Below are 25,958 nucleotides of genomic sequence, written 5' to 3'. Positions count from 1 at the left end.
GTAACATTTGTATGTTCACTGACAAACTATTGTTTTCCAACAGGAAATATTAAAATCAATTCAAAATTTGGAATAGAATATTGTAGGATACAATAGGGCACAACTGAACGCAACATGATCCCCAGCTACATAGCATCAATGCTGACTCACTGCCGGTATGGGTCATTTCCTCGTAGCCGAGGCCCAATTATGAATAATGAACGTAGTTGGTGGCAGCCCACCTGCCTAGAGGGAATGTGAAGCTGACATCACGTTGCTGGAGCAAGCCGCCATATTTGGGGGATCACTCACATTGACTGCGAATGTCGGTCTGCAGTTTAGAGCCAAAAGACGTCTGGGAAGTCCTGCCGGGTGAAAGACTGCCCCTGAAAATCTCTCGTGAAACCTCTACCCTTTGTTTTCTCTCTCCCTTTCTCCATTTTTGCACATGTTGTATATTTTAGATATTTCTCTTTGCAATTGAATGGAAGTGATCCTCCTAAAAGGAGCGACCGGAGTCCATAGCAACCCATAGCAACTGTCAAACTTCACATTCCCTGTGCTGTCAACTCATCCGTACTGCGACATTCCCAATGGTAAATCTTAGATGCCGCAAAATGTTTGTGCAGGTTGAAATGCACAAGGGAATCCTTTACCTGCATCATGACCCCATATCATTTTGGAATTTGGAATTCATCCAGACTACAAGGAGGAATTTCATTCGGCTGTCCTGTTGTGTTTTTTCTCCCTTTTTTCCCCAAAAGGGTTTCCTGGGAGTTTTTCCTTGCCCAGGTGAGCGTTCAGACTAGGGAATGCCGTTGATTTCTCTGTGAAATGTGGGTTTGTGAAGCCCTTTCAGACTGTATTGTGATTAAGGGCTGTAGAGAATAGACAGCAGAGAATAGCTCCCATCCGTTCATGATTATTATGCTATACCATAGAGATCTAGAGACCAATCAGTTTCAAAGCTAATGCTAATGTTTTTTAATTGATGTTGTGAGCACCCTCTATAATTGCACAGCTTGAGGGTTGTGCTGTGACAGATTTTGTTGTCTTCTGTGTGATTATTGAGGTCAAACTCGCTCACTCATCGAGCAGGGGGATATAGGCCACAGACACCCAACCCCCATTCCCTCCTCCCTACATCCAAACGTTGCTAGGGAATGAAAAAAGGAGTTGCCAGGATACAGCCAAGTATCCTCATAAACCGCCTTTATCTGGTAGTCACGTGACTCTGCTTAAATAGCAGCACTAATGGCCATTGCTGCAGCTGCCCCAATGGGGACTGTGTGCTGCTCCCTCCTCTGACATTGTCAAACTCTGTCTGTGGACTTGTGAGCCTACTTTCTTGATTCCGAGAGCCAGTGATGTTTTATTCTCAGACAGATGACAACAATTAGAACTGACAAGGTCGCCTCTGTGCGAAACAATGGCCGGGCTACAACGTGAGTCAGCTCTTTCAATTATACATTGTTTAAGGAGGTTCATTTTTCTGTCCCCGGTTATCTTCCCCTATGATTTTTTTTTTTTTTTGTTCAGGTTGAATGTCTTCAAATCTGGTTCGGAGGACATGTGTCTTAGTGATGTTTCACAACCATAAATGCGTTTGTTCAGCCAAGGCCTTGCTATTCAATTGTTTTACTGGATTTTAACCATACGATGTAAAAAGATATATAACACAGCTGAAACTACGCTTTGTCACTTTGCAGGGTATCATATTCTCTAATATTGATGGAGTCTGGAGTGTGTTCTGTTTCCTTTCGTGGAGGGACACTCCCTTCTCAAGCCTTCCCATCATCCCTCTCTCCTCCTGGTGTGCAGCTGCTCAGGGCAGGCCCCTCCCTGCCTACCTCACAGCTGCTGGGGAGGAGAGGATGGGGGCGGAGATAGAATGTTCTCCCGAGTGATGAAAATTTTGACCCCTTTTTTGAGATACGGCTATGATGAGCCGCTCTGTAAAAAGAGTCGGCCAATTTTCCGACCTGTCACTCGATATTTAGTTGGCATGAGGCACAGGGTGAGCCCGGGGGAGAACCGCCAGTGAACAATGAAACAGGGTCAGAAGAGCTCAGCTCCATTGGACACGGAATTCTCGTAAAAAAAAAATAAAAAACCTAACACAATTTAATTCTGTCAAAATCATTGATTGAAGCGGAAGAATGGATCTCCTCACCTCATCTTGAGTCATTTAAAAGAGAATCGTTTGCGAGTCTCTCATCACTGTTCGCTTCTTCCGACCCGGCCTGCTCTTCCATCCCCTGCAGTTCACATCAAGTACAACACTCACAAAAGGTGCATTGTGAGACAAGTCAAATAGGTGATAACTGCAAAGGTGCAGTGTGGTCGTCTTAAAACGAAACAGTGTTATGTGTTTGTTTGTTTTTTCAAGTGAGTTTTTTTTAATTTTACATTAGTCTTAATGGTGAGCAATATCCAAACCCGTATAAGCTTCTTTTCGAGACTGCCTCAGTCCTGGTATTCAGGGCAGCTTTAGAAGGGGCAAGCTATTGAATAATCTCATGTAACCCCAGAGGCCGAGCGTGGACCTCGCTCAGTTCCTGAATAAAGGGGCTCTGTACTTGCAGAGTGAGTCCTGTGTGTAGGCATCGTACCAACATGACAAAAAAATATATAATAATAAATAAATAAAAATGTCATTTCCCCTAAAATGCAGCAGACGAGGGGGGGGGGGCTAGATGCGGCCCAGCAGAACACGGAGGGAGACGCCCACGTGATCAGACCACCAGGTGACGTCATTGCAGAGACTCGGACAAAGAGGGTGGAGAGAACCCTGAAACCTCCGACTGAATATCTTTATATGTGTGTATATATGTACCTCTGATTTGTATTTATTTTTTTTGTACGTGATTGTCTTGTAATATTTTCACTGAATGTTCGCTATATGTATTTGTGTCATTCAAATCGGATCTGTATGTGCTGCTATTGTTTTACCTGAATGGTTGACTATTATCCTTTTTGTCAATAACAATAAAAAATGGGGGTGGAGAGAAGGTAGGGAAGGTGGAGTGCTGGCATGCTGGGTGGATGGATGGGCACCATGGCAGGTCGACTGGCTGATAAGATGAGGGCTGAGATTGGAGCATCTTTTCCAGAGGAAGCATTCAGCCATTTTGCGCCACTTGCCATTAGTATTAAACCATACACAGCTTTTGTATCAACAAATCACACTGGCATCTATAAATAAAACTCTCCCTCAAATTGTTAATTTTTTAGTCTCCCCTGCCTAAATAATTCATTCTGCGTTATATGTTTGCTCGGGCCTATGAATTTATAAGGCATTCGATTTATTATTAATTATAGGCTTAATCACACGACTTATAAAAACAAATCATTATGTGATTGGCGTCATGTATGATGATACATATTTTTAAATCAGCTACTTATACCAGCATCTGAAGCTGTCAATTTGCTCAGTGAGGAGAGATTTACCCATTGTTAGCAGTCAAACCTCCTTTTTTTCCCCTACCCACGACCAGCGCCTGTATAAATAAGAAGCGCCGCCCTCCCCATTCAGCAGTTGTTGCATCGACCCCGTTGGGTACAACACGCAACGCAATACGGATACAAATAATAATATTAAAAAAAAGGATATTTATTTGCACTTTCTTGTCTTTTCTCCCCTACTCGTTGTTTGAACCTCTCCAGAAAACATGGTAAGTCAGGTAGTTATTTACAGTCGGGTAGTGTCTGTATCTACGGTAACGGTCACCGCCGTTGTCTGGGATGGACGTTGACGCACCCGGCGTCCGCCGCTGCGCGCCTTCGCCACCGCAGAGCGCCGACATCGCGAAAATTCGACGCGTTTGATTTTGGTCGCTTTCTTTAACGGGATCTCTCGTTCGCCCCGGCGAGTGGCGTTCGGTTTGGTGGTAGAGACTCGACTCGGTGGTCGACTGCGCCGACCAAACACGTTACTGACCGGTACGGTTAGGAAACGCTGGGACACGCGACTGACCGGGGCCGTTGCAGCGGAAAACGGAATGTATTTTGACATCTGACCGTCTTTATTGTGCGGACGGATGAACAATTTGGGCACCTTACACATTCACCGCCCTCTGTTCCAAAGCAAAGGGAGGGGCAGGTTCAATGGGAATAGATGGAGAGAAGAGATTCCTGCTGTTTATTTATGATGAATTGAACAATGAATGCCCTATTGTTATTATTATTATTATTATTATTATTATTATTATTATTATTATTATTATTATTATTATTACTATTATTATTATTATTATTATTGTTATTATTTGGTAGCACAGCTTGTAATCACAAGGCTTCGAATTCGATATGTACGTTAGAGATATCGATTGATGTCGACATGAATCGCCATACCCTCGATATTTTCTAATCCCAAACAACGGGATTAAATGAGCAGCCATGTGTTTTTTAATCTCCAACGCTAATCTCGTTTGGTCGGCGCACGTCTTCGAGAGAAAGGACTTGGAAGCGTCGCACCGCGGAGGGTTCAGTGTGGTTCTGTCTCCGGCGCGTCGAGCAAGTGCATCTCCGAGAATGCTCACGGAGAGAAAATATTCCGGCGTGCTTGTTAATATAACAAAGGGACGATAAAGAAAGGGCACAAAAGCGATGCGAGAGGAGAACCCCCGCATTTGCATTCGCTGCTGTCACACATTGTGTCTCTGGCGGATTGCTCCAGGGTGGCGCCTCCTTCGTGTGCAGTGGCAGCCCGTCGCCGCTAGGGGCGGCGCGAGGTTTAACGTCAAAATTGGGTGCGCGCATTGCAATTTATTCTCCAAATGAAAAGATAAAACATGTGCATATAATGCTTGTCCGCACACAAAGAACTTATAAAGTGACGAGCCATTTTTCCCCACAGCGTGAGTGCATTTCAGTCCACGTTGGCCAGGCCGGTGTCCAGATCGGCAACGCCTGCTGGGAGCTCTACTGTCTGGAACATGGGATCCAGCCGGACGGACAGATGCCCAGTGACAAAACTCTGGGAGGCGGGGACGATTCCTTCAACACCTTCTTCAGTGAGACTGGAGCTGGGAAGCACGTCCCCAGGGCTGTGTTTGTCGATCTGGAGCCCACTGTCATCGGTATGTTATTGTAAAATTGATAAATCAGAAACACTATATTATTAAGAAAAATGAAATAAATGAGAACAACCACAAATTCTTGGCTCTCAAATACCATTTCTCATTTTCTCCTCCAGATGAGGTGCGCACAGGGACGTACCGCCAGTTGTTCCACCCTGAGCAGCTAATCACAGGCAAGGAGGATGCTGCCAACAACTACGCTCGTGGACACTACACCATCGGCAAAGAGATCATTGACCTGGTGCTGGACAGGATCCGCAAGCTGGTGGGTACCCCCACATTAATAAGTGTCACTGTATCGCCGTTTAAATTCAGATTCATGTTTGACCTTCCCATGTCTCTGTTTTCAGGCTGACCAGTGCACTGGCCTCCAGGGCTTCCTGGTTTTCCACAGCTTTGGAGGTGGCACCGGCTCTGGTTTCACCTCCCTGCTGATGGAGCGCCTGTCAGTTGACTATGGCAAGAAGTCCAAGCTGGAGTTCTCCATCTACCCAGCTCCTCAGGTGTCCACCGCTGTGGTGGAGCCATACAACTCCATCCTGACCACCCACACCACCCTGGAGCACTCTGACTGTGCATTCATGGTAGACAATGAGGCCATCTATGATATCTGCCGTAGGAACCTCGACATTGATCGTCCTAGCTACACCAACCTGAACAGGCTGATTAGTCAGATTGTGTCCTCCATCACTGCTTCCCTTCGTTTTGATGGTGCTCTTAATGTTGATCTGACAGAGTTCCAGACCAACTTGGTGCCATATCCCCGTATCCACTTCCCTCTGGCCACCTATGCCCCTGTCATCTCTGCTGAGAAGGCTTACCATGAGCAGCTCTCAGTCTCTGAAATCACCAACGCCTGCTTCGAGCCGGCCAATCAGATGGTGAAATGCGACCCTCGCCACGGCAAGTACATGGCTTGCTGCCTTTTGTACCGTGGTGATGTCGTGCCCAAAGATGTGAATGCTGCCATTGCCACCATCAAGACCAAGCGTTCTATCCAGTTTGTTGACTGGTGCCCAACTGGTTTCAAGGTTGGCATCAACTACCAGCCCCCCACTGTGGTCCCTGGTGGTGATCTGGCCAAGGTCCAGAGGGCTGTGTGCATGCTGAGCAACACCACTGCTATTGCAGAGGCCTGGGCTCGGCTTGACCACAAGTTCGATCTGATGTACGCCAAGCGTGCCTTTGTGCACTGGTATGTGGGTGAGGGAATGGAGGAGGGAGAGTTCTCAGAGGCCAGAGAGGACATGGCAGCCCTGGAGAAGGATTATGAGGAGGTTGGAGTTGACTCCATCGAGGGTGAGGGAGAGGAAGAAGGAGAGGAGTATTAAGAATACATGGCAATTGGTCTTAAAGCAGTGCTGCATGCTCTTCCTATAATTAATACCCAATAAAGATTGATCTTAATTGGCCCTTTGTGTACATGTGAATTTCTTTATTGAATAAATATATGAGGGTCTTTGATCAGGTAATGATTGTTGCAAGTAAAGTAATGTCTTTGTTGAATTTAGATATTCCTGGAGCAGCACACAAAACCGTAGTTGCTATTATTGCTACTCAGTGGTTTATTATATTAGCTTCTCAATAAAAATATATAATAAACCAGTTTTAATAAGATAGTTCAGAAAAGGTAAGTAAAATTTATTGGGGAAAACATTAAAATTCGGTAATTATCCATATACAGTTTTCATCAAACCTTCGGATAGGTACAAAAAGGGTTACATATGAAGTTATTTATTTTGAATTGAATTGAAAATTGAAGATGAGAACCAAATCACACAAATTTTGAGTCCATTATTATAATTTTTTTTGGTTTAGAAATATGTATAAAAATGTATAAAAAGACATTCCATGTAACTATAAACGTGCAAATTAATTGTTGCTTTGTAGATGTAGTTGGCTGCACTGGCTTGGGCCATCAGCCCCTCAGACCAGTCTGTCCTGCAGCAGAGGACAGTTATCCACAGTTCCGCGTCGATTCAGAATGTTCCAGAACATCGCAGTTCTGGAGCAGGCTTGTGCCTGGCTCACCTGGGGCTCTGTCGATATAAAATCCTCCTTAAGTGGCCGGTATGCCTTAAAATGCCTGTTGAGAGAAAAGAAAGAGAAATATAGATGAGATGTTTCATGTCTCTATTTTTACGGTCGTCCATAGTCAAGATGTGCAAATAAATTATGTATAAGCATTTATGTATGAACAGAGCTCGCTTGGGATCATTCGCATTTAATATTTGAATATGCTTCTTACTTGTAGGAGAATGCCACCGTTCCTACTGCCAAAGCAATTACCAAGACCCCAAGCATCATGGCTATAGTGCCAGACAAGTGTAAACCAGAACCTGAAACAAGAAAGGACAATTTGTAGCACGCTTAATAAGAGGATTAAACTGTCTGAAAAAAATTACTTCCCTATGAGACCTATCAGTTGAATAATGATGTGAAGTGGCAGGCGTTGTATCCAAGCTGGTCGTGTTGCTCACCCATGTGGACGTTCACTTTGGCACTGGTCACAGCCAGACTGACGTCGTTGGCCATGGACACATTGATGCAGTAGACGCCAGAGTTATTGAAGAAATGACGGAGGACCAGCTGGCACTCCTGGGATTTCTCCACCATGTTGCACTCGGTGTGAATTGGCCTCAAGCACTCGGCGTCCAAAATCACACTGCACACCTCTTTTGGAAGGCTGGAGAGAAAAATAAATGTCGATGACTGGATGTAAATATGTGTTTTGACTGACGAGTCTGTTAATACTCGTGACATCTTGGAATATTCACCTTCCCTGGCAGGTGACAGTGAGGTCCATCACATTTTTCTCAGATGTCGAAAGCACAGCATTGTCCATTTGCACGATCTGTACTTTCTCAATACCCTCTGAAAATAAATGCATAAATTGGAATGTTTAATTCCAAGATACTTTAACAACAATTATTAACTATAATTGTGAGGGAAGAATAATTAAATGGGACTTACCAACTACTTCAATACCGGTACAGAAAGAGCCATAGCGATATATTACACAGTCGTCATCTGTAGGGGTGTCGTCAGCATCACGCTTAGCGACCACCGCCACCACAGCTCGGCCCGTCAATGTCACTTTCTTCCCCGCACCTTGTAATGGAGAAAACAGAACTTATCATATACCTAATCTCAATCAGTCACCGTCTGAACAGAGAAAATTTCTTGAACCGCCTCCTCGGTTGTACCTTCAGCCACGGCGTTCGTCATCACGGACGTCGCCGGGGCTGGTTCGGCGGCAGCAGCAGCTGGAATGACGGGGTCGACGGGGGATAGCGTCTTGGCGCCTGGGCCTGTTTCCTGGGCGGCCTGCGACAATGTGGAGGCGGTGGACGCCTCCTCCTCCATGTTGTCCTCCTCCGTGTCGGACGGAGACACGTTAACGGTCAGGTCTGTCGCCTTGGAGGACAACGGCGCAGGGAAGGCGGAGACCAGCGCCAGAGCTCTCCCTGTTAATGAACAAAATCAAAAATAAGTAAAAATGTTTTTAGGTTGTTGCAACCTGTAAACATCCGTCCGTTACCCGTGGTGCCCAGGTCAGCTGGTGGGCCGGGAGCCAGTGTGGAGACATCAACCGGGGGGTCGCAGGCCTTGTCTGGGATGACGGCCTGGATGACGACCTTGGGCTTATAGGAGCCAGAGCTGATGTAGGTGTGTGTGACGGTCAGCTCTCTGGAGATGAGGGCTCCGCTGTCATCCCCAAAGTCCCAGTTGAAGGTGATGTCGGCGTTGCCGAGGTACTGGCTGGGGTCATGGAGAGCAATGGTGAAGGCGATGGCCCGGTTCTGGACGAAGCGCATGTCCCCCGCCACAATGTCGTTTACTTGGTCCAAGGAGACGGCGAATGGAATTTGATCTGTGGATTTAGAAGGAGGTTTAGAAGGAGGCTCACAGCAAGAAGGTCCTGGGTTCGATTCCCGCCTGGGGCGCTGTTGGCACCGTGCTCCGGCGGGTTATCTTCCAAAAAAACAGGAGCCTTTCTGTGTGGAGTTTGCATGTTCTCCCCGTGTTCACATGGGGTTTCCTCCACCTCACGTCAGTAAGGACCCCCACCAAAAACATGCACCCATCATCGTCTGACCAGCGATGGACACTTATCACCTGGTCCCCGGGCGCGTCCACGTATGCTGCCCACTGCTCCTGGTTGTGCCCCCGGAGGAAGGACAAGCCAGGATGGGTCAAAAGCAGAGGAGCCATTTCACCGGCCACCATCAAGCATGTGCATGTGTGTGTGTGTGCAAGCATGTGTTGTGGAGTGTCGTGTGATGATTAAAGACTGTTTCTTCTTCTTCTTCTTTCTTCTTTACACTCGTGAAAGATATACGGTGATGCTCATCACTAGACCCCATACTAATGTACAATCTCCAACCTTCTGGAGGACTCAAATCAAATCTAAAGAAGTTTAGTTTAGGTATTCATTCCTAACCTGTGATGGAGAACTGTGTGGAGGCGTATCCAAGAGGTATGAATTTCTCCTTGCTGCGGTAGTGGTAGATGACGATGTCCACGGTGTAGGAGCCCAGAGGGACGTCGTCTGTGCCGATGGTCAGTGAGGAGGAGGGTCCGTCCGACACCTGCCAGTACTTACCTGGAAAAGTATGTTAAATGTACCCTGTTAATAAGTGTCGATGTTAGCGCGGGGTCAAGTAATTTCTTACACATAATCCCAAAATTCCTTTTAGAAAAATCATCACTTATTGAGCTACTTAGATGTAAATCGAGATGAAAGCTTTACCCCACGTCTTCCAGACAAACACATAGGCGGGCTTCTTGTCCTTCTTGAAGGGAGTTCCGTCAGGGAAGACCCCGTCCCACTCCCCATTCTGAGCGGGGTACACAGGCTCAGATTCACGGTATTTTGTTCCTGTAACAGAGGCCAAAACATCGCTATTGTTTTAATTCCATCAGGCAACATTTCATCTGTTTGCGTGCGTGTGTGTGTGCCTGTAAATGGGCCTTACCGTTGACCACCCCGTCCTCAGTCCAAACGACATCTCCGGTTGGCTGCACCTTTTGGTTGTGTGGAAACTCCAGGTCGATGGTGAAGGTAACCTTGGCTCCGGTCAGTGTTGGAGCGTCATTTCCCACATTGAAAGTCACCCTTCCGCCTGAAAAGCAGCAGACATGAAACAATACATTTATGGAAACAGATACAGAATTTGTACAATGTCCCACAGAAGGTTTCCTGCAGACAAAATGGAGGAATGACTGTCGGGAGAAATCAGACAATTCATGAATTAGGTGTAACAGTGATCACATTAATGGAAATAAATGGGGAAAAGTACACAGGCCTACCTTTCCAAGAATCTTTGAAACGAGAGTCTCCATCTTTCCAAACGGGGTACAGCTTAGTGTTCCATGACGGATATCTGGTGAAGCGGTTTCTGGGCTCTGCGATGGAATATGAAATATGTAGATGAATATACAGTATACGTAAGAACGGAGCTCGCATATTTATTCTAGACAAGTTTACCACAGTAGACCTATATATATATAAATATATATACTGTATATATATATATATATACACACACACACACACATTACCTATATTTACCTTGATACCTGGATAGCTATATACATATACATTTTGACTTTAAATACATACTATTAATTGTAATTACTACTACTACTAAATGTGACTAAATGTCACCACTGGTCGCTAAGAGAGCTTTTTAGGTGCCCAAATGTCGCTTGATTATCAACATTATTCTCTGATCCCTTTAATCCCTTTCAGCTGACGGTCTGCTGAGTGTATAACTGCTGTTGCGTACGTGGACATGTGCATGTGTGGTGTACGTGCGTGTCAGTGTGTGTGTGTGTGTGTGTGTGTGTGTGTGTGTGTGTGTGTGTGTGTGTCTGTGTCTGTGTCTGTGTGTATGTGTGTGTACGTGTGTGCATATTTAATTTAAAAAAAAAAAAACCCATCAAATCAACATAAAATTCTGCCAAAAAAAAATGTCATGTTGTCATATTGGTGTCATATTGAATTGTGTGTGAATTTATCTTGAATTATGAAAGAATAATCTCTCTTATTTGCACCTCTGGCGTTGGCACATGACTCCCTCATTGAATTTCATCAAATTATAAGAATTTAGAATTTTACAAAGTATTGACTTTTTTTTTTATTTATAGCATAACAATTATCATTCCTGTTCAATTTTCTCTGGTAAAACAGTGACTTGCAGCGGATTCTAAAGCTTTCCGTGGATCATTTAGAGGCGTTTTGTTTTTCTATCAACTGTCCCTGTGATGTGTTGTGAATTAAAAATCATATGATGGAGATAATAAGTTATCACTCAGACTCACAGGGGTCACATTCTTGCCACGTCTTTCAAGTTCATACTTGGCTGCACATAGATGTCATGGGATTAAATCTGAGCAATGGAAAACTCTATATCAACTATGAACCTGTCAATAAAGAGCAAAATACATTGTCGAATTTCATATCATTGATAAGGAAATGAAACTATTGCCATATTTTAAAACACCTTCTGGTCTTTTCATAGACTTATTTAATCTACAAGTCTTCAATGTGAAAGTTTCACTCGCACATAATATTATGGATATTCTAACCCTAACCACTAAATCTAACCCTACTAAGATTTTTTTTTTTTAAGTCGCAAATTATCAACTGAAAATGTGAAAATCATATTTTAAAAGTGAGGCAGCATGGTTTGAGACTCACATGAGTCCACTAGGGTGGAATGATGAGGACAGGAATGTTGAAAAAGAAATGAACAGCAGAGTGTGTCCTATCTAAAAAGCCATAACACAAAATACTCCATTGACACTAATGTATCACAATCCTACAGATACTTCAATGGAATGGTACCTCTTGGTGACCCTATTATGTAAAATGCGCACAATCCCCCCTTAAAAAACACCATCATATAGTACCCAAATATATTAAAAGCTGTTCAACATTATCAAAATGATCTGTACTTACTTGCCAGGGCACATGAAGCTGCTGCCAAAAGCACCAGCGATAAGAGAGCGGTCCGCATTGTAGGTGCAGCTTCCCGTCACGAAATATCCCTTTTCTGAGCGGCGGAGCAGGGAAACCTGGGTTTATAAGCATCTCTGACCTCTCAAAAACGATTTAAGCCATGCCCTCCTCCTCTTCCTCACATAGGATTTCAGGGAGGTGATTGTGTGTGTGTGTGTGTGTGTGTGTGTGTGCGTGCGTGCGTGCGTGCGTGCGTGCGTGCGTGCGTGCGTGTGTCTGTGTGTGTGTGTGTGTGTGTGTTCTGTACAGGCATGTGTCTAGCGCATGGTGCCGTGTAGGTCACCTACTGTAAAGCACTCTCCACATAATCAGTGAAAAAAATAGAATAACCCTTAATAGACTGTGTCACACCGCACGACTGCTGCGTCCTAATAAGTTTAGGAAATCACCACCTTTAGGTATTAAGGATCTTGTGTCACCTGTACGGACTTTGTACGGTGCAGGGAAGTGATTTGGGGAGTTTCATCTGATAGTTTTGGCGAGATTTCAATTCATTTCATTATGGAATCAAATGAAAAACCCAGTTTAATTTTTAATTTGGGAAAATATTTTTTGTTTAAGGAAAGTGTATTGGCTGAAAAATACCATAGAACTTAATTAATTAATGCTTCAAGTCTAAGCTGAACTACAAAGGACTTATTAATAGTGTCATTTACACGCATGTGTAATGAGTCTGTGGTTTGTCTGGAGCGGGGATGAAAATGTCGAATTGGGCAAAATTGGCTTTTTACCAGTTCCACATGTGAAAGCATGTGCTTCTGAATGCGAGTGGCCTTTCAAATCTCATGCAAAGCCACCTGACCCCTTTGGGCCGCCTCTCAAATTCCTCCTAATTATTTTGGGATTTAGACCGAAATTCATGTCAGTGCTCTCGACTAATGATCATCTGTCATCCAATTAACATTCGGGGGAAACTATTGATTATACTGGATGTTAACTATAGATAAAGGCTTTCAAGAGGTTTCCGAGGGTTTTCGATAAAGGACAGGGTTCAGTGAAACACCCGCTGTTATTGATATATAAATGTATAAATGTATAAATGTGTTCATGTATTCTGGGCTCATCCTGGCAATTCTGTGTTGTTAGAACAATAGACCACACAATACCGCTGAGAGAGACTGTGCTTTATAATAAAAAAAAAAAAAAAAGTTGAAGGAATGCAATGTTAATGAGGATTACCGAAGCGCTTGTGACCCCCTAAATTTATCCGGCTTTGTCCTACAGCCCACAAAACTATAAAGTCACTGTGTTAAAAGTTTACCGTCTTAATGTTGCACGCCTAACTGCGACACTGTCTAAAGTCCTTTTCAACAATGTCTGCATTCACTGCAAATCCTATTCCAATTCTATTTCATCTTAAATTATGAATGGTTCATTGTTGGCGAATACTTCAGCGCATATGACGCATATATAACTTAGTAAACGAAATATATATTTTTTTTCAATTATTTAATTCAAGCATACATTAAAAGGACTCAGCAGAGTTACGGAATAACAATAAATAACAGTAAATGCATTGCAAAGGCATTAGAATCTGACTGGAAGCTGACCCCGGTCCATGGTAGATGGAGCAGGTGGGGTCGTAGAGGTCAACTCGTTTCGGTGGTACGTGTGATCAGATCCAGTTCCAAATGCAGTGGGCTGACGGTGAGCAACGGGCGGTGGCACAAAGAGGGAATTCAAAGCACTTTTTAAAAGCTTGCTCAACTAAAAAGTCGCATATTTCATCTAGGACTGGAGCTTCAATTTCGTCGACTTGTTGTTCTTTCATTGTGTCAGGTGGCACCAAATCCTCAGTAATATAAAATAATTGGTAGTTGCTGGCTACAAAATGGGTCGCCATGTTGCCAAACTGGTTGTACAAACTGGCCTTTGGGGAAGGCTCTCGTTCGTACACTGGCGCAAGACTAACGGGCTTGGGCTCATTCTGCACCGCCGCGTTGCTTTCTGAGACACTTGAAACGACTGCGTCAGCGGACACGATTTTTCTGAAAGGCAATTTGATTTGCTGTGAAGGAAAGAAGTTTGTACGGTGTTGCAACTCCATGGGCTTGAGCCCTGGCTGTGTGCGGGGCGATCGCTGCCCGGGGTCAATGGCCTCGATTCCACCGGGACCCCCTTGGTCCCTGCTCATCTCTTGTTGGCCTGAGCCCCTCCTTTCTCCGCACAGCGCGCCAACAGGCAAACAGCAGAGTTCTAGCGAGGAGACCTTTTCTCTTAGGGGGTGACTTTGAGTAGCTTCCAACAGATTAGGGTGCATGCTTCCCGGCGCTTGAGGTGGAGCTGATGGTGTGGCGGTCGTAGTGGAAAGCTCGTCAGGAACCGGTTCTGTTTTTGTATCCAAATAAGGGGGAATGGGAGAGCTTCGGGGCACGGTGGTTTCCTTACTGCTCTCCCTTGGGGAGGTCATCTACATTCAAGTCATTGAAAAAAAAAGACATCAACATATGTACTGTAACGCATTCCAGAATCACATTCATGTTATGTTGCAGCTGTTTAAATCATACTATCCACACCTATCCACACCACACCTATCGCACCAGTCAAGGGTAAATATTTTGGGGCATAGCACCTGCGGTGATTTGAGGCGCAGAGGTTTCAGTCTTCGTCTTCCACTGAGCAAAGATCCCGACAGGGACGATTCTGGCGTGAACACCGGACATATTCCTTGTGAGATTCATGGCGCTTAACACTCATCGCAGAATTAACAATAACCTCGGAAAATGTCAAATGCCAAACAGGAAGTGACCTCCTCTCACCTTCCAACGAAACAGTTCTCTTGCAATACGGTGCCACTGCTTTCTGATAGATATGGGCTTCGGTTGAAAAATAGAATCAGAAACGAAAAATATGTTACGTTATGTTATGTACCGTGTGATGTATTGAACGGAGTCAAATATAAATAGTAAAACAGCTTTAAAGAGATGCATAGGTTTTCATAGTAAAGATTCTCACCGCCATGTCTCATCCTCTCATGCTGCAGGGTTCTGTTCCACTGGTCCACGTGCATCTGGAAGCAAAGCGTTTGTTCCATTATTGGGGTTTTTTTTTCTGAGTGCCACATCATCACTTTTAAAAAAATATATATATATATTTTTTTTTAAATCCATAACGTTTGCCTTCAATAGATTACTTTTTTGGTGAATGTTCCCATTTTTTTATGGTGATTTAATTACAATTTGAAGAATGTAGAGAAACAGAAAAGGGCTTGAAAACGAGTAGAGCTTGGTATCCGATGCAATATTGGACCTTTTTGTCGCGTCTTCGAGCAGCCTCCTTCAGGTACCGGACCCTGTTGATCTCTGCCTTCACCTCCTTTTCAATCATGAGCAGTTGGGAGCGTGCCTTTGAAATCCAATGCTCTTTATACTGTGGACCGTGAAAACGACAATGGACAAAGTGGACAATCAGTGGTGTTAGTTGGCACATTATCAGCTTTAAGATCAGATAATTTGCTGTACAACAGTTTCTTTCCACGAGATAGATTTACAGATATATAGAGCTATCGATAGATATATATATATATATATATATATAAATGGACAGACATACAGACAGATAAGCTAGATAAGATAATCGAGATAGATAGATGGACAGATGGACAGATGGATAGATGGATAGATGGATAGATACATTACATTACATTACATTTAGTCATTTAGCAGACGCTTTTATCCAAAGCGACTTACAATTATTCAAACACTGACGGACGCAGCCATCAGGGGCAATTAGGGGTCAAGTGTCTTGCTCAAGGACACTACAGCATGCTAGCAGGAGGAGCCTGGGATCAAACCAGCGACCTTTGGATTACTAGACTACCAGCTCTACCGCCTGAGCTACCATCCCCCAGATAGATAGACAGATAGATAGATCTGCACTCCTACCAGTTTCTTATACAGCGTATCCTCTCTGATTGTGCAGCCTCCAGCTTGGAATACTTCCTTTAGTCTGCGTCCCCTGAAATATGCAACAGCAAGCATGTATTTAATACATATTTTATAATATTCACTGCATTTATAGATAAAACCAAAGCAGTTAAAAGTTAAGTATACTAATAACCAATAAAGTGTACTAGGTCTAGGCAATATATTGATATAATATCATTATGGTGATGAGACTATATATCTTCTGGGATTTTGGTTATTGTAATATCGTGACATAGTTAAATGTTGTCTTAAGTCTGCATTATAAAAAGTTAATTGTTGATATTGAGGTATTATTTGTCAAAAAGCTTGATGTGATTTTGTTAATATCGCCCAGCCCTGCTAATAACTGCTGCTGCTTACCAAGGAACGGTTGTGTGCTCCAGGTGGCTTTGGTTGTGAGCACCGATTTTCAGTAACCACTCTCTCATTTCACTCAGCGTCACACTCAGTGGAATATGGCCTTCCTCCTGCAGCCTGACAAACGTCTGCATCTTCTTCCTCTGAAAACCAGCCCAAGAGCAGCAGTGATGAGCACATTCCACATTCTTTCCTCAAAATGAATCTCTCCCGAGCGGCTTCCACATACCATCTTCTCTGTGTAGGTCCTGTCCAGGACACCTTTAACCGTATCTAGGTATTGGTTGTGGGTGTTGTATTCCTTTAGAGAGCAAATCACCTTGAAGGGAAGACAAAGACAGGCATGGGCTTTCTCCAATTCATCATTTATTAATTTCCCCCTTTGGTGACCTTGTTTTAGGTTCAAAGTAATAACATTTACATTTACATTTAGTCATTTGGCAGACGCTTTTATCCAAAGCAACTTACAAGGGAGAATAACATTCAGCTACAAATAAGCCTGTGCACGGTAAGCACTTACTCGGTCATCTTCAGTAATCAAACTTTCCCTCTTCAGCCTTTCATGCACTCTCTTCTGATGTAAGTACTTATTGAGATATGGATCATGTAAGCAGTTGTATTCCAGACTCATGATTTCACAGTTTGGGTCACTGAGGTCAAAATCCGTTGAAGCTTGGTATAGCTGTAATAATTCAGAATGATAGTGGCAATTAATGGGAATGAGAACGGGAATGGCTCAGCTAAACTCCTAGCGGAGGACAGCTTCATATTGATTCATGCATTCCAAATTGCATGTCTAATGTAAAGCAATGTGTTGCTCAGTCTTATGGAATGCCATTTTAGCCAATTTTTAAATAAATAAACAAACAAACAAATAAATAAATGAATACGCCTATAAAATAAATCCTGAAATAAATAAATGAGGCAATAAATATATAAATACATGTAAATATAAATATATAATTGAGTAAATACAGTTCAATATTTTTTTTTTATCTAAAAAAGGACGTTTTTCAAAAGACTGCTTTTGTTCATTTCAGGGGGCTTTTATTTCAACATTCCACAATTATTTATTTCAGGGGACTTGTATTTCATAATGCCACATTGATTTATGTCAGGGGACTCGCTTCTGTCGGGGACCCGTCGTCCGTTAAGGCTTGCCTGGTTGTGGGGGTAGGACCAGGCTGGGCTCCCCCCGCACCTCGTGCTCCAGGGGGCGGCCCGAACACAGGTCGACCGGGGTGCGGAGATTGTGTCCAAACGTAAGCGCTGCGGGAGTGCGCAGTTGGGCGAGCCTAGCGCTTATGTTTGGACACGAACACAAACTGGACAGGGCGCGGCTGGTCAGGCGGAACCGGGTGGTGGTCCTCCACCGTGACCGGCTCGCTCCCTACGGGCCCCCGGCTCCAACCGAGGAGCTACCGGGAGCTCCGAGCAAACGCTCGTATCACGGTTGCGTCGGAGGGCGCCGACGACAGCGCCGGCTCAGCTTTTCTTCGCCGGCCCCATGTCTGTGAGATAACCACGCCCCATGTATTTGCGTAACGGTTGGAAATGTGGCATTATGTGATAAAAAAAAAAAAATCCCCTGAAATCAACAAATGTGGAATTATGAAATAAAAGTCCCAAATTAAAATTAAATTAATAAAAGCTGTTTTTTGGAAAAATGTCTAAAATAAAAAAATATGTATTTATTGAACTATATTTAGTCATATATATATATATATATATATATATATATATATATATATATATATATATATATATATATATATATATATATATATATATATATGTATATTTCAGTTATTTACTGCTTCATGTATTTATTTCGGGATTTATTTCATAGCAATATTAATTTATTTCATAGGCATGTTTATATATTTATGTATTTCATTATTTATATAATATTGACTAAAAAGGCATTCCACATGCAAATTTGGTAAATAACAGACATAATGATATTCACTTCCAACAGATATTCTCAATCTTTTTCAATGTGTTGGTCATACGTCTGAATGTGAATTGTAAGGCACAAATGTAGTGGTGCTGACTCCAAAATATACTAAAAATTTAATAATACGTCAATAAGACAATAAATATAAATAAGACAATTTGTCAACTCTAATGGCATAGGAGGTTTTGGGGCTAAAATCTAGGTCAAGGGCCAGAAAAAATGTTGAGAACCTCTGCTTATATTATATTATATTAATTATATTATATTATTAACCATATTGTAGTATTTACCCAAATCATAATACAACCAAATGCCCCAAAGAAAAAAAGCTCAGCTATTCCACATTTTACTTAGTATTTTCCAAATGTTACTAATTCTAGTGAATTTATTTAATTTTAATTTTATTTTTATTTTTTTACCGTTTGACCCAGCAGTGCCCTGCTCAGGACTGTGGAGCACCCAGGTCTTATGGGGCATTTAGAGAATCTGCTGAAAGAAGGTGGCAGCTCTTCAAACAGCAGACTGGAGCCTGCAGCGGCACGGTGTTCCGTCTCCCTCGGTGGACAATGGAATGACTCCTTGGGCCCTTCAGAGGCAAATTTCCTCCTTTTCTCCTGGAAGGGCCCCACAAAAACAAACAAACAAACAAACAAACAAACAAACAAACAAAAACACGGGAGTGAGAGGGCGATGGAAGCGCGTGAATTCAAAACACTGACATACTTTGTCCCGCATCCGCACCTTCTTGCGTGCAGACGCGCCCTTCTCCATGGCGCCGCGCACCCGGTCCACGCTGGATGCGTCACCTCTACCTCGCGGCAGCATCGCAGCAACGGCCACGTCTGGCACGCATCAGCTGTCCACACTGGCTGCGTCGAAACGACTGCTGCGGAACGGCACTGCCGACTGGATACACGGCAGATCGTCAGTCACAAAAAGGACGCCCAGGCGAAGATAAACACCTCTCACATATATTTCAGAGATTATTTTATTTTTTTACAATGGTTTATAGAAATTGGTGGGGTGTGTGTGTGTGTGTGTGTGTGTGTGTGTGTGTGTGTGTGTGTGTGTGTGTGTGTGTGTATATATATATATTTTTTTTTTTTACAATAAAAAATGAGGGGCCTCTCTGTGTGGAGTTTGCATGTTCTCCCCGTGCTCACATGGGGGCTCCTCCATCTAACACCAGTAAGGACCCTCTCCAAAAACATGCACACACATTTGGAGCCAGGTCCCCGGGCGCCGTCGTCGAATGCTGCCCACTGCTCCTGGGCAGCATTCGACGACGGCGCCCGGGGACCTGGCTCCAAATGCCCACCGCTCTGGGTGTGCACTGGACTATAGCACTATGCATAGACTGCATTCAAGAGCATCAACCCTGAGAGAATAATACTTAGAAGCGTATTCGATATTTGTACGGGTTTATATATATATATATTTTTAATTGATAAAGAGGATTCGAAGAATATAAAGCTGGTTACGCGTGTTTTCCAAGTGTGGTTCACTCTGAACAGCGAAAATTGCTCGTTGAACGTGTCAGGCCCTGGCAAGGAACGCAGCTGAACGGCTGGGTGTGTTGGTCAAGACGGCCGCTAGGGGGCCGCCGCGGGTGCGCCGCTCCCGCCCAGCGCGCTCGAAGAAGTAGAGAATCTCCATTTTGATTGGAAGGGAGATCCGCGCATCAACAAAGAAAGATGGCCGAAGTCATAGAGCTCCAGAAGCTGAAGGTGGGCAATCTCCGAAATTGCTAAATTTATAGGTAGAGCTTACTCGACGTGGCGGTGTCAAGATCGAGGCTAAGCGTTTAATAGCCTTTTATTCGCCATACGCGTAACATGTATTACTTATATCAAGGAAATTAACGAACTATCCGCCGAGTGGGAGTGGGAACTTGCCCGCGCCGGCGTGCTGCCCTGGCCCGGCTGCCCGCGTTGGGATGCGGAAGAAAAGGTTTAATGGTTAACCTCGGGTGAGACGCGCTGGTCGCGTAGTCGATGCACTGTCACGCATGATTGTGGAATCTATCCGTTTTCCCACCCGCGAGGCACAGATAAACATCGACCGTGCCCTTATAACCGCATTACTCGATTGGCGGTATGTTTCCCCCTGCTGCTCCGGGGGCCAACACGGCCCGGGGCCCTCTTCTAGCTCGCAACACACAACACACCACATGCAAGCCAGTATCCACCCGTATACACGCAGGGTGTACCATACGACGCCACTGTACTTCCACTTTTAACACTTTTGAGTGGACTAAATCACACGGCGAGACGCCTTAAGGAAGGTTTGGTAAACAAATAACGCACCAAAGAGGTGTCTTAAGAGTTCTTTCCACCAATGCCACTGTTGTATATTTTACTCGCTGGGGCTAGTGCCGCAAAGACTCCTCGAAGCGGCAGTTAGTCGAAAAAAACAGACATGTACGCGATACACGATCGTTCAGAAAAAGATCTCGATGGGCGGTCCGAGTCATGGCATGAAGTTTCGACGGGTATGTTTTGTGGGTTATTACCCCTGGCGGCGCCCCTGAGCTAGGCACTGGTCCCCGGGCGCTGCACTGAGGCTGCCCACTGCTCCTAGGTGCAGGATGGGTCAAATACAGAGCGCAAATCTTGTATCCTACTTGTACAATGACAATTAAGAGATATTCGATTCTGTTTTCCCCCCTTGGCTTTTTGCACTATTGTTATAGGAGCACCTACTGCCTTTTTTTTTTTTTTTTTTTTTTTTTGCACCACAAAGCCTCCAGCGTTTATCTTCTTGTCCTTCAGTTTGCAATGGCAGTCTATATTTGCCCTCCTGGTCAGAATGCTGCTCTAGGTGATTGGTTTGGCTAATATGTCCACCGAAACACATTCAAAGTTATTCTGAAATTAAATAGTTACCTTTAAGACCATTGCCATGTCAGGGAACAATGTTTAAAAAGTGTTGGAAAAGGGTAGTTGAATTGCCACGGCCTGTGAGAGAGCGTGAATATGATATCAACTGAAGGAACAGGGGAACACTCCACCAAGGCTGACCGCCAGTGTTTACTGCTCCTCTCTTAGCTTGCTGAGCTGAGGCAGGAGTGCGAGGCAAGGGGACTAGATATCAAAGGAAATAAAGGAGATCTCATCGCTCGGCTGCAAACGTATCTGGAGGAGCATGGTATGGTTAACCTCCGCCAACACACTCCCTCACTCATGCTAAAATGACGGTTTGCCTTGCTGCCTTTATGCATTCCCTAACTTGACAATACACATGACAGCCCGCTCTCTTCCTCTTTCTACATTCATGTCATGTGCACAACAGAGGAAGACTTGGATGTGAACGATGATGTGTTGGCAGAGGATGCAGAGGTAAACTGGTTTTATTTCAGCTCGATGGTCGTGGTTGCAGCCATTGCCCTTCCCTTGGCAAACTATGGTTGGCCTTTTTTATTTATTTTTTATTTTTTGAGCAACACTTGTTACTGATTTCTGCCTTTCTCCCTAGGAGTTTGAGAAAGTTGAAAGTGCCACGAATGGAAAAAGTGATAAGGAGCCTGCATCTGAAGTGTGCGAGACGTGAGTTTCAGTTGATTCATTCTGAATCTCGCTGTCTCTTGAGATGGATTGGGGGAACCACAATAGCATGTTGACATATTTATTCAGGTTTTTATTCCTCCCCCTTGTCTGCACGAATGTAAAACTGTTGACGTGTTACAACCTCTCACTTCATTATGCTTTTTATTTTTTCATTTTAGACCTGCAGAAAAAAAAGTGGTCAAGATTACTCCTCCATCCACTCCGACTGAGGTATGTATTTGTGTATCAGATTCTACCTTCAAATGGCTCATTCAACTGCAAGTTTATTGTGATGCCAGTTTATATCATCATTTAGACTGTATAGTCTGGAAATTTGGGACAGCATTCAATCTCGCGTATTGAATCCTCCTGAATCGATGGTTTAATTTCACAGGGGGGAAAAAAAGACAATTGCCCTATTCTATAATTCTAGACTTTACTCGAGACTTTAACAAATTGCAAATTTTGCATCTCCATATGCTCCGTCAAATGTTTGGCGTTCAGTCCTCCAAAACCCACCTTTTGTTCAGAATTTTTCATTTATATCCAAGTGCTTCACTTTGAATTAGTTTAGGTCGTGCATGACAGCACAATTGAATCTAGAATTATGAAAGTGTGCTGGCTGGGCGTGTGGATGTCTGTGTGTACGTACGTGTGTATGTATGTGCCTTCTTCTTTGGTGTAAACTGACGACGACGCCTCCAAATGCTCGGCTTTATTGAGGCAGAGCTGTGACGTCACAAGGACATTGCGCGACGATGCCTCCGGTTGTGCCGTTGCCGGGGGGGTGAGCTGCACGGGGAATTCCCCCGATACGTTGACGTGCGTTTCCATGACGGCCGGACTTGCGCTGTACTCCGCCGCACTCGTATCTCCCCATAGGAGGCCTCTCGGGCGGATTTACGGCACAAGACGGGGGCGGGGGGGTGTCAGAGTCAGAACGTTGTCGGCCAGAACTTTACCACAAATGGTTTCCAATTGAAAAGTATGCACCTGCAGGCAGTGCCTGTCTGAACCCAAGTGGATTTTCCAACTTTTCTGTCCTCAGCGGATGCAGAAGAGAGCCGAGCGTTTTAACTTGCCTGCATCATCCGAAAGCAAGAAGGCTGTACGTGCCGCAAGGTCAGTTCTTTGCATGGATACACAATTCCTGTGTGTGTGTGTGTGTGTGTGTGTGTGTGTGTGTGTGTGTGTGTGTGTGTGTGTGTGTGTGTGTGTGTGTGTGTGTGTGTGTGTGTGTGTGTGTGTGTGTGTGTGTGTGTGTCGCTGGCCGATTAGATTCTACCTTTTTGACCCTGTCGGGGCGTTGGGACGATGACAACAGTAAAAGGATACGCATACAAGCCGTGTACCAGTAACCGAAAAGCACCAGATGAAAGGAAACTCTGCTGCAGTATTGATCTCCCCATCTGTTCCAAATGTAATGACGTTGTATCTTCTGTCTAGGTTTGGCTTGCCATCTGATTCTGCAAGTCCCTCTCCAGGTGGGTTTAAAAATATAAAAAAAAAAAAAAAAAAAAAATATATATATATATATATATATATATATATATATATATATATATATATATATATATATTTGGACTCAGTGGGTTCACGCTCAAAATAAGATAAGATTATACATTATTGATAGGGGGAAATGTGGATGTTGCGGCAGCTCATGGGGAAGCATAAAGTACAGAGTAACAGCATGCCAATGTCCATTAAGCTCACAATATATAAATAGCAATGCGCAATCCAACAGTAAACAGGATATGACTAATAAAGTAATAATAATAAACGGCTCATCGTACAGCATAATTATTTCAATGAAATACAAGAGAATCTTTTATTGTTTTCCCCTTTTAATGAAATTTTTGAAGCAGCATGGACATATAGCAATGATAGCAGCATTATTTTTAATGCACAACTGACAATGGTGATGGTGAATAAACAACATTTCTGCTGGGAATATTTTGTAGTAGTTTATAATTATTTAAAAGATCTTTCCTCTCTCTTACGTCTCTGTTCGCACACAGGTGTCGTTGCCAGTACTAAAGCTGTGAGTATTCCACATTCACTAGACATTTATTTGGTAGTTTTATTGTGTTGTTCATTTATATAATAAAATACCTGTTATTTAAATGGTGTGACTTTCCAGGTGAATATGGATCAGCTGAAAAAGAGAGCGGAACGATTTGGCATGAACGTTTCCTCCATCTCACAGAAGGTAACTTCCACTATGTGGAAAAAGGTTTAGTCTTTGGGGGTCGGTTGTGGTTTTGACTTACTGACTGCATGATGTTTGTAGGTTGAAGAAGATGAAAAGCTTAAGAAAAGGAAGGAGAGGTTTGGAATCCTCACAAGTGGAGGTTCGGCTGGTGCAGGAGACGCCGAGGTAACTATTCTGAAGGACTTGCCGTTATTCACATGATTGATCTGCCCGGTGTGTTCAAAACAGTGCGACTTTTCACTGTTCTACAGAGCATGTGAGCAAGCGAACATACTTATTGTTTTCTTTTTCTCACTCAGGCAAAGAAGCTGAAGCGTGCTGAAAGATTTGGAAAAGTGTAAATAATTGGTGTTATGTTTAAATGCACTCTTTTGTTTTTATTCCATTTTCATTATGTACACTGCTTAATTTCTATGTCCATTTTGTAACATTTGTGATCTAAAATAAATTGTTTTCAATTTTGGATATTTGCATCACACCTATTTTATTCATTACAGTTCAATCAGTGTCCAATCCAAACAGTAAAACAATAAAATGACAATTATTTTTTGTCTGTAGTGATAATATCTGAAATATCTTAAAGCTGGGCATGGAGTCAATTCTGGGAGCTGACCTTTTATTTTTATTTTTTTATTACACTTAGAAATATTATATGTGCTACAATTTGCCAGTGTAGCTGACAGGAGGAGCACAAACAACCTTGAAAACCTGCCTGTTTTTGTTTACATACTTATTCAAAGTAGACATACTCAAATAAAGCAGCTAGGGGTACAATATATGTATACAGTATATTAGATTCAACTCATTTGTCATTGCACAGAGTACAAGTACTGAGGCAACGAAATCCGTTTCTCTGCATTTCACCCATCCTAGTAACTGATGTAGCTAGGAGCAGTGGGCTGCCATACAGCTGCACCCGGGGAGCAGTTAAGGAGTTAAGTGTCTTGCTCAAGGATACTTCAGCGCACTACCAGGACGGGCAGAGATCAAACCGGCATTATTCCGATTACTAGACGACCAGCTCTACCTCCTGAGCCACTGCCTCTATGTATAGATGTATGTGTGTATATATATATATATTTATACACACAAATACAGCCTATATATATATACATAAATACACAGTATATATACAGATGTGGACAAATTTGTTGGTATCCTTTGATGAAAAAAGAACAGACAATTTTCTCTGAAATAACTTGAAACTCACAAAATAAATTGGTATCCATCATTGCATATTCCATATTTAATAGAAGAAAGACTTTACTTTTGATTTGATTCAACAATATTTTACATAATAAAATAAATGTAAATGGCCTGGACAAAAATGATGGGACCCTTAACCTAATATTTTGTTGCACAACCTTTAGATGCAATCACTGCAATCCAGCGATTTCTGTAGCTCTCCGTAGCGCTCGATGAGACTTGTGCACCTGTCAACAGGTAGTTTAGCCCACTCTTCTTGAGCAAACTGCTCCAGCTGGCTTAGGTTTGAAGGGTGCCTTCTCCAGACTGTATATTTCAACTCTTTCCATAGATGTTTGATAGGATTCAGATCAGGGCTCATACAAGGCCACTTCAGAATAGTCCAATGTTTTGTTCTTATCCGTTCTTGGGTGCTTTTAGCTGTGTGCTTTGGGTCATTATCCTGTTGGAGGACCCATGACCTGGGACTGAGACAGAACTGGGCAGTATGTTTTCGCTCCAGAATGCCTTGATAGTCTTGAGATTTTATTGTGCCCTGCACAGATTCAAGGCACCCTGTGCCAGACTCAGCAAAGCGGCCCCAAAACATAACCGAGCCTCCTTCATGTTTCACAGTAGGTATGGTGTTATTTTCTTTGAAAGCTTCATTTTTTTCGTACGTGAACATA

At 43.4% G+C, this 25,958-nt stretch overlaps 3 protein-coding genes across 3 annotated transcripts; 2 read left to right on the top strand and 1 right to left on the bottom strand.

Moving 5' to 3' along the window:
* The first annotated feature begins 3,535 nt into the window (after positions 1-3,535).
* tuba1c (tubulin, alpha 1c) lies at positions 3,536-6,430 on the top strand. The gene is made up of 4 exons (XM_080015727.1): positions 3,536-3,653; positions 4,838-5,060; positions 5,177-5,325; positions 5,411-6,430. Exons 1-4 carry the CDS (start codon positions 3,651-3,653, stop codon positions 6,389-6,391), a joined length of 1,356 nt encoding a protein of 451 aa, XP_079871853.1. The 5' UTR covers positions 3,536-3,650; the 3' UTR covers positions 6,392-6,430.
* A 556-nt stretch (positions 6,431-6,986) lies between these two features.
* On the bottom strand, positions 6,987-19,152 carry pmelb (premelanosome protein b; the record flags this gene model as incomplete). The annotated part of the gene is made up of 17 exons (XM_080015230.1): positions 6,987-7,146; positions 7,309-7,399; positions 7,541-7,746; positions 7,838-7,934; positions 8,034-8,171; positions 8,267-8,527; positions 8,602-8,934; positions 9,505-9,666; positions 9,814-9,942; positions 10,040-10,186; positions 10,374-10,469; positions 15,043-15,097; positions 15,337-15,456; positions 16,457-16,513; positions 16,600-16,671; positions 17,572-17,639; positions 19,047-19,152. The coding sequence occupies 17 exons, from the start codon at positions 19,150-19,152 to the stop codon at positions 6,987-6,989; spliced, it is 2,298 nt and encodes a 765-aa protein (XP_079871356.1).
* An 844-nt stretch (positions 19,153-19,996) lies between these two features.
* On the top strand, positions 19,997-24,547 carry sarnp (SAP domain containing ribonucleoprotein). Its single transcript, XM_080014597.1, has 11 exons — positions 19,997-20,054; positions 21,375-21,474; positions 21,619-21,665; positions 21,802-21,872; positions 22,052-22,103; positions 22,921-22,994; positions 23,319-23,356; positions 23,891-23,913; positions 24,013-24,081; positions 24,163-24,249; positions 24,384-24,547. Exons 1-11 carry the CDS (start codon positions 20,022-20,024, stop codon positions 24,423-24,425), a joined length of 636 nt encoding a protein of 211 aa, XP_079870723.1. The 5' UTR covers positions 19,997-20,021; the 3' UTR covers positions 24,426-24,547.
* Positions 24,548-25,958: the final 1,411 nt, after the last annotated feature.

Source organism: Zeus faber (assembly GCF_960531495.2).
Source record: "Zeus faber genome assembly, chromosome: 15".
In the NCBI taxonomy this organism is placed as follows: domain Eukaryota; kingdom Metazoa; phylum Chordata; class Actinopteri; order Zeiformes; family Zeidae; genus Zeus; species Zeus faber.
This window is presented reverse-complemented; position numbering and strand designations above follow the sequence as displayed.

What these genes read in the sequence shown, in the direction of transcription:
- sarnp (XM_080014597.1), top strand. Translation starts at nt 20,022, where the DNA reads ATGGCCGAAGTCATAGAGCTCCAGAAGCTGAAG. An exon ending in AACGTATCTGGAGGAGCATG is followed by an intron (nt 21,475 to 21,618) that starts GTATGGTTAACC and finishes TGTGCACAACAG; the next exon opens with AGGAAGACTTGGATGTGAAC. An exon ending in TTTCCTCCATCTCACAGAAG is followed by an intron (nt 24,082 to 24,162) that starts GTAACTTCCACT and finishes TGATGTTTGTAG; the next exon opens with GTTGAAGAAGATGAAAAGCT.
- tuba1c (XM_080015727.1), top strand. An exon ending in TCTGGAGCCCACTGTCATCG is followed by an intron (nt 5,061 to 5,176) that starts GTATGTTATTGT and finishes TTTCTCCTCCAG; the next exon opens with ATGAGGTGCGCACAGGGACG. An exon ending in TGGACAGGATCCGCAAGCTG is followed by an intron (nt 5,326 to 5,410) that starts GTGGGTACCCCC and finishes CTCTGTTTTCAG; the next exon opens with GCTGACCAGTGCACTGGCCT.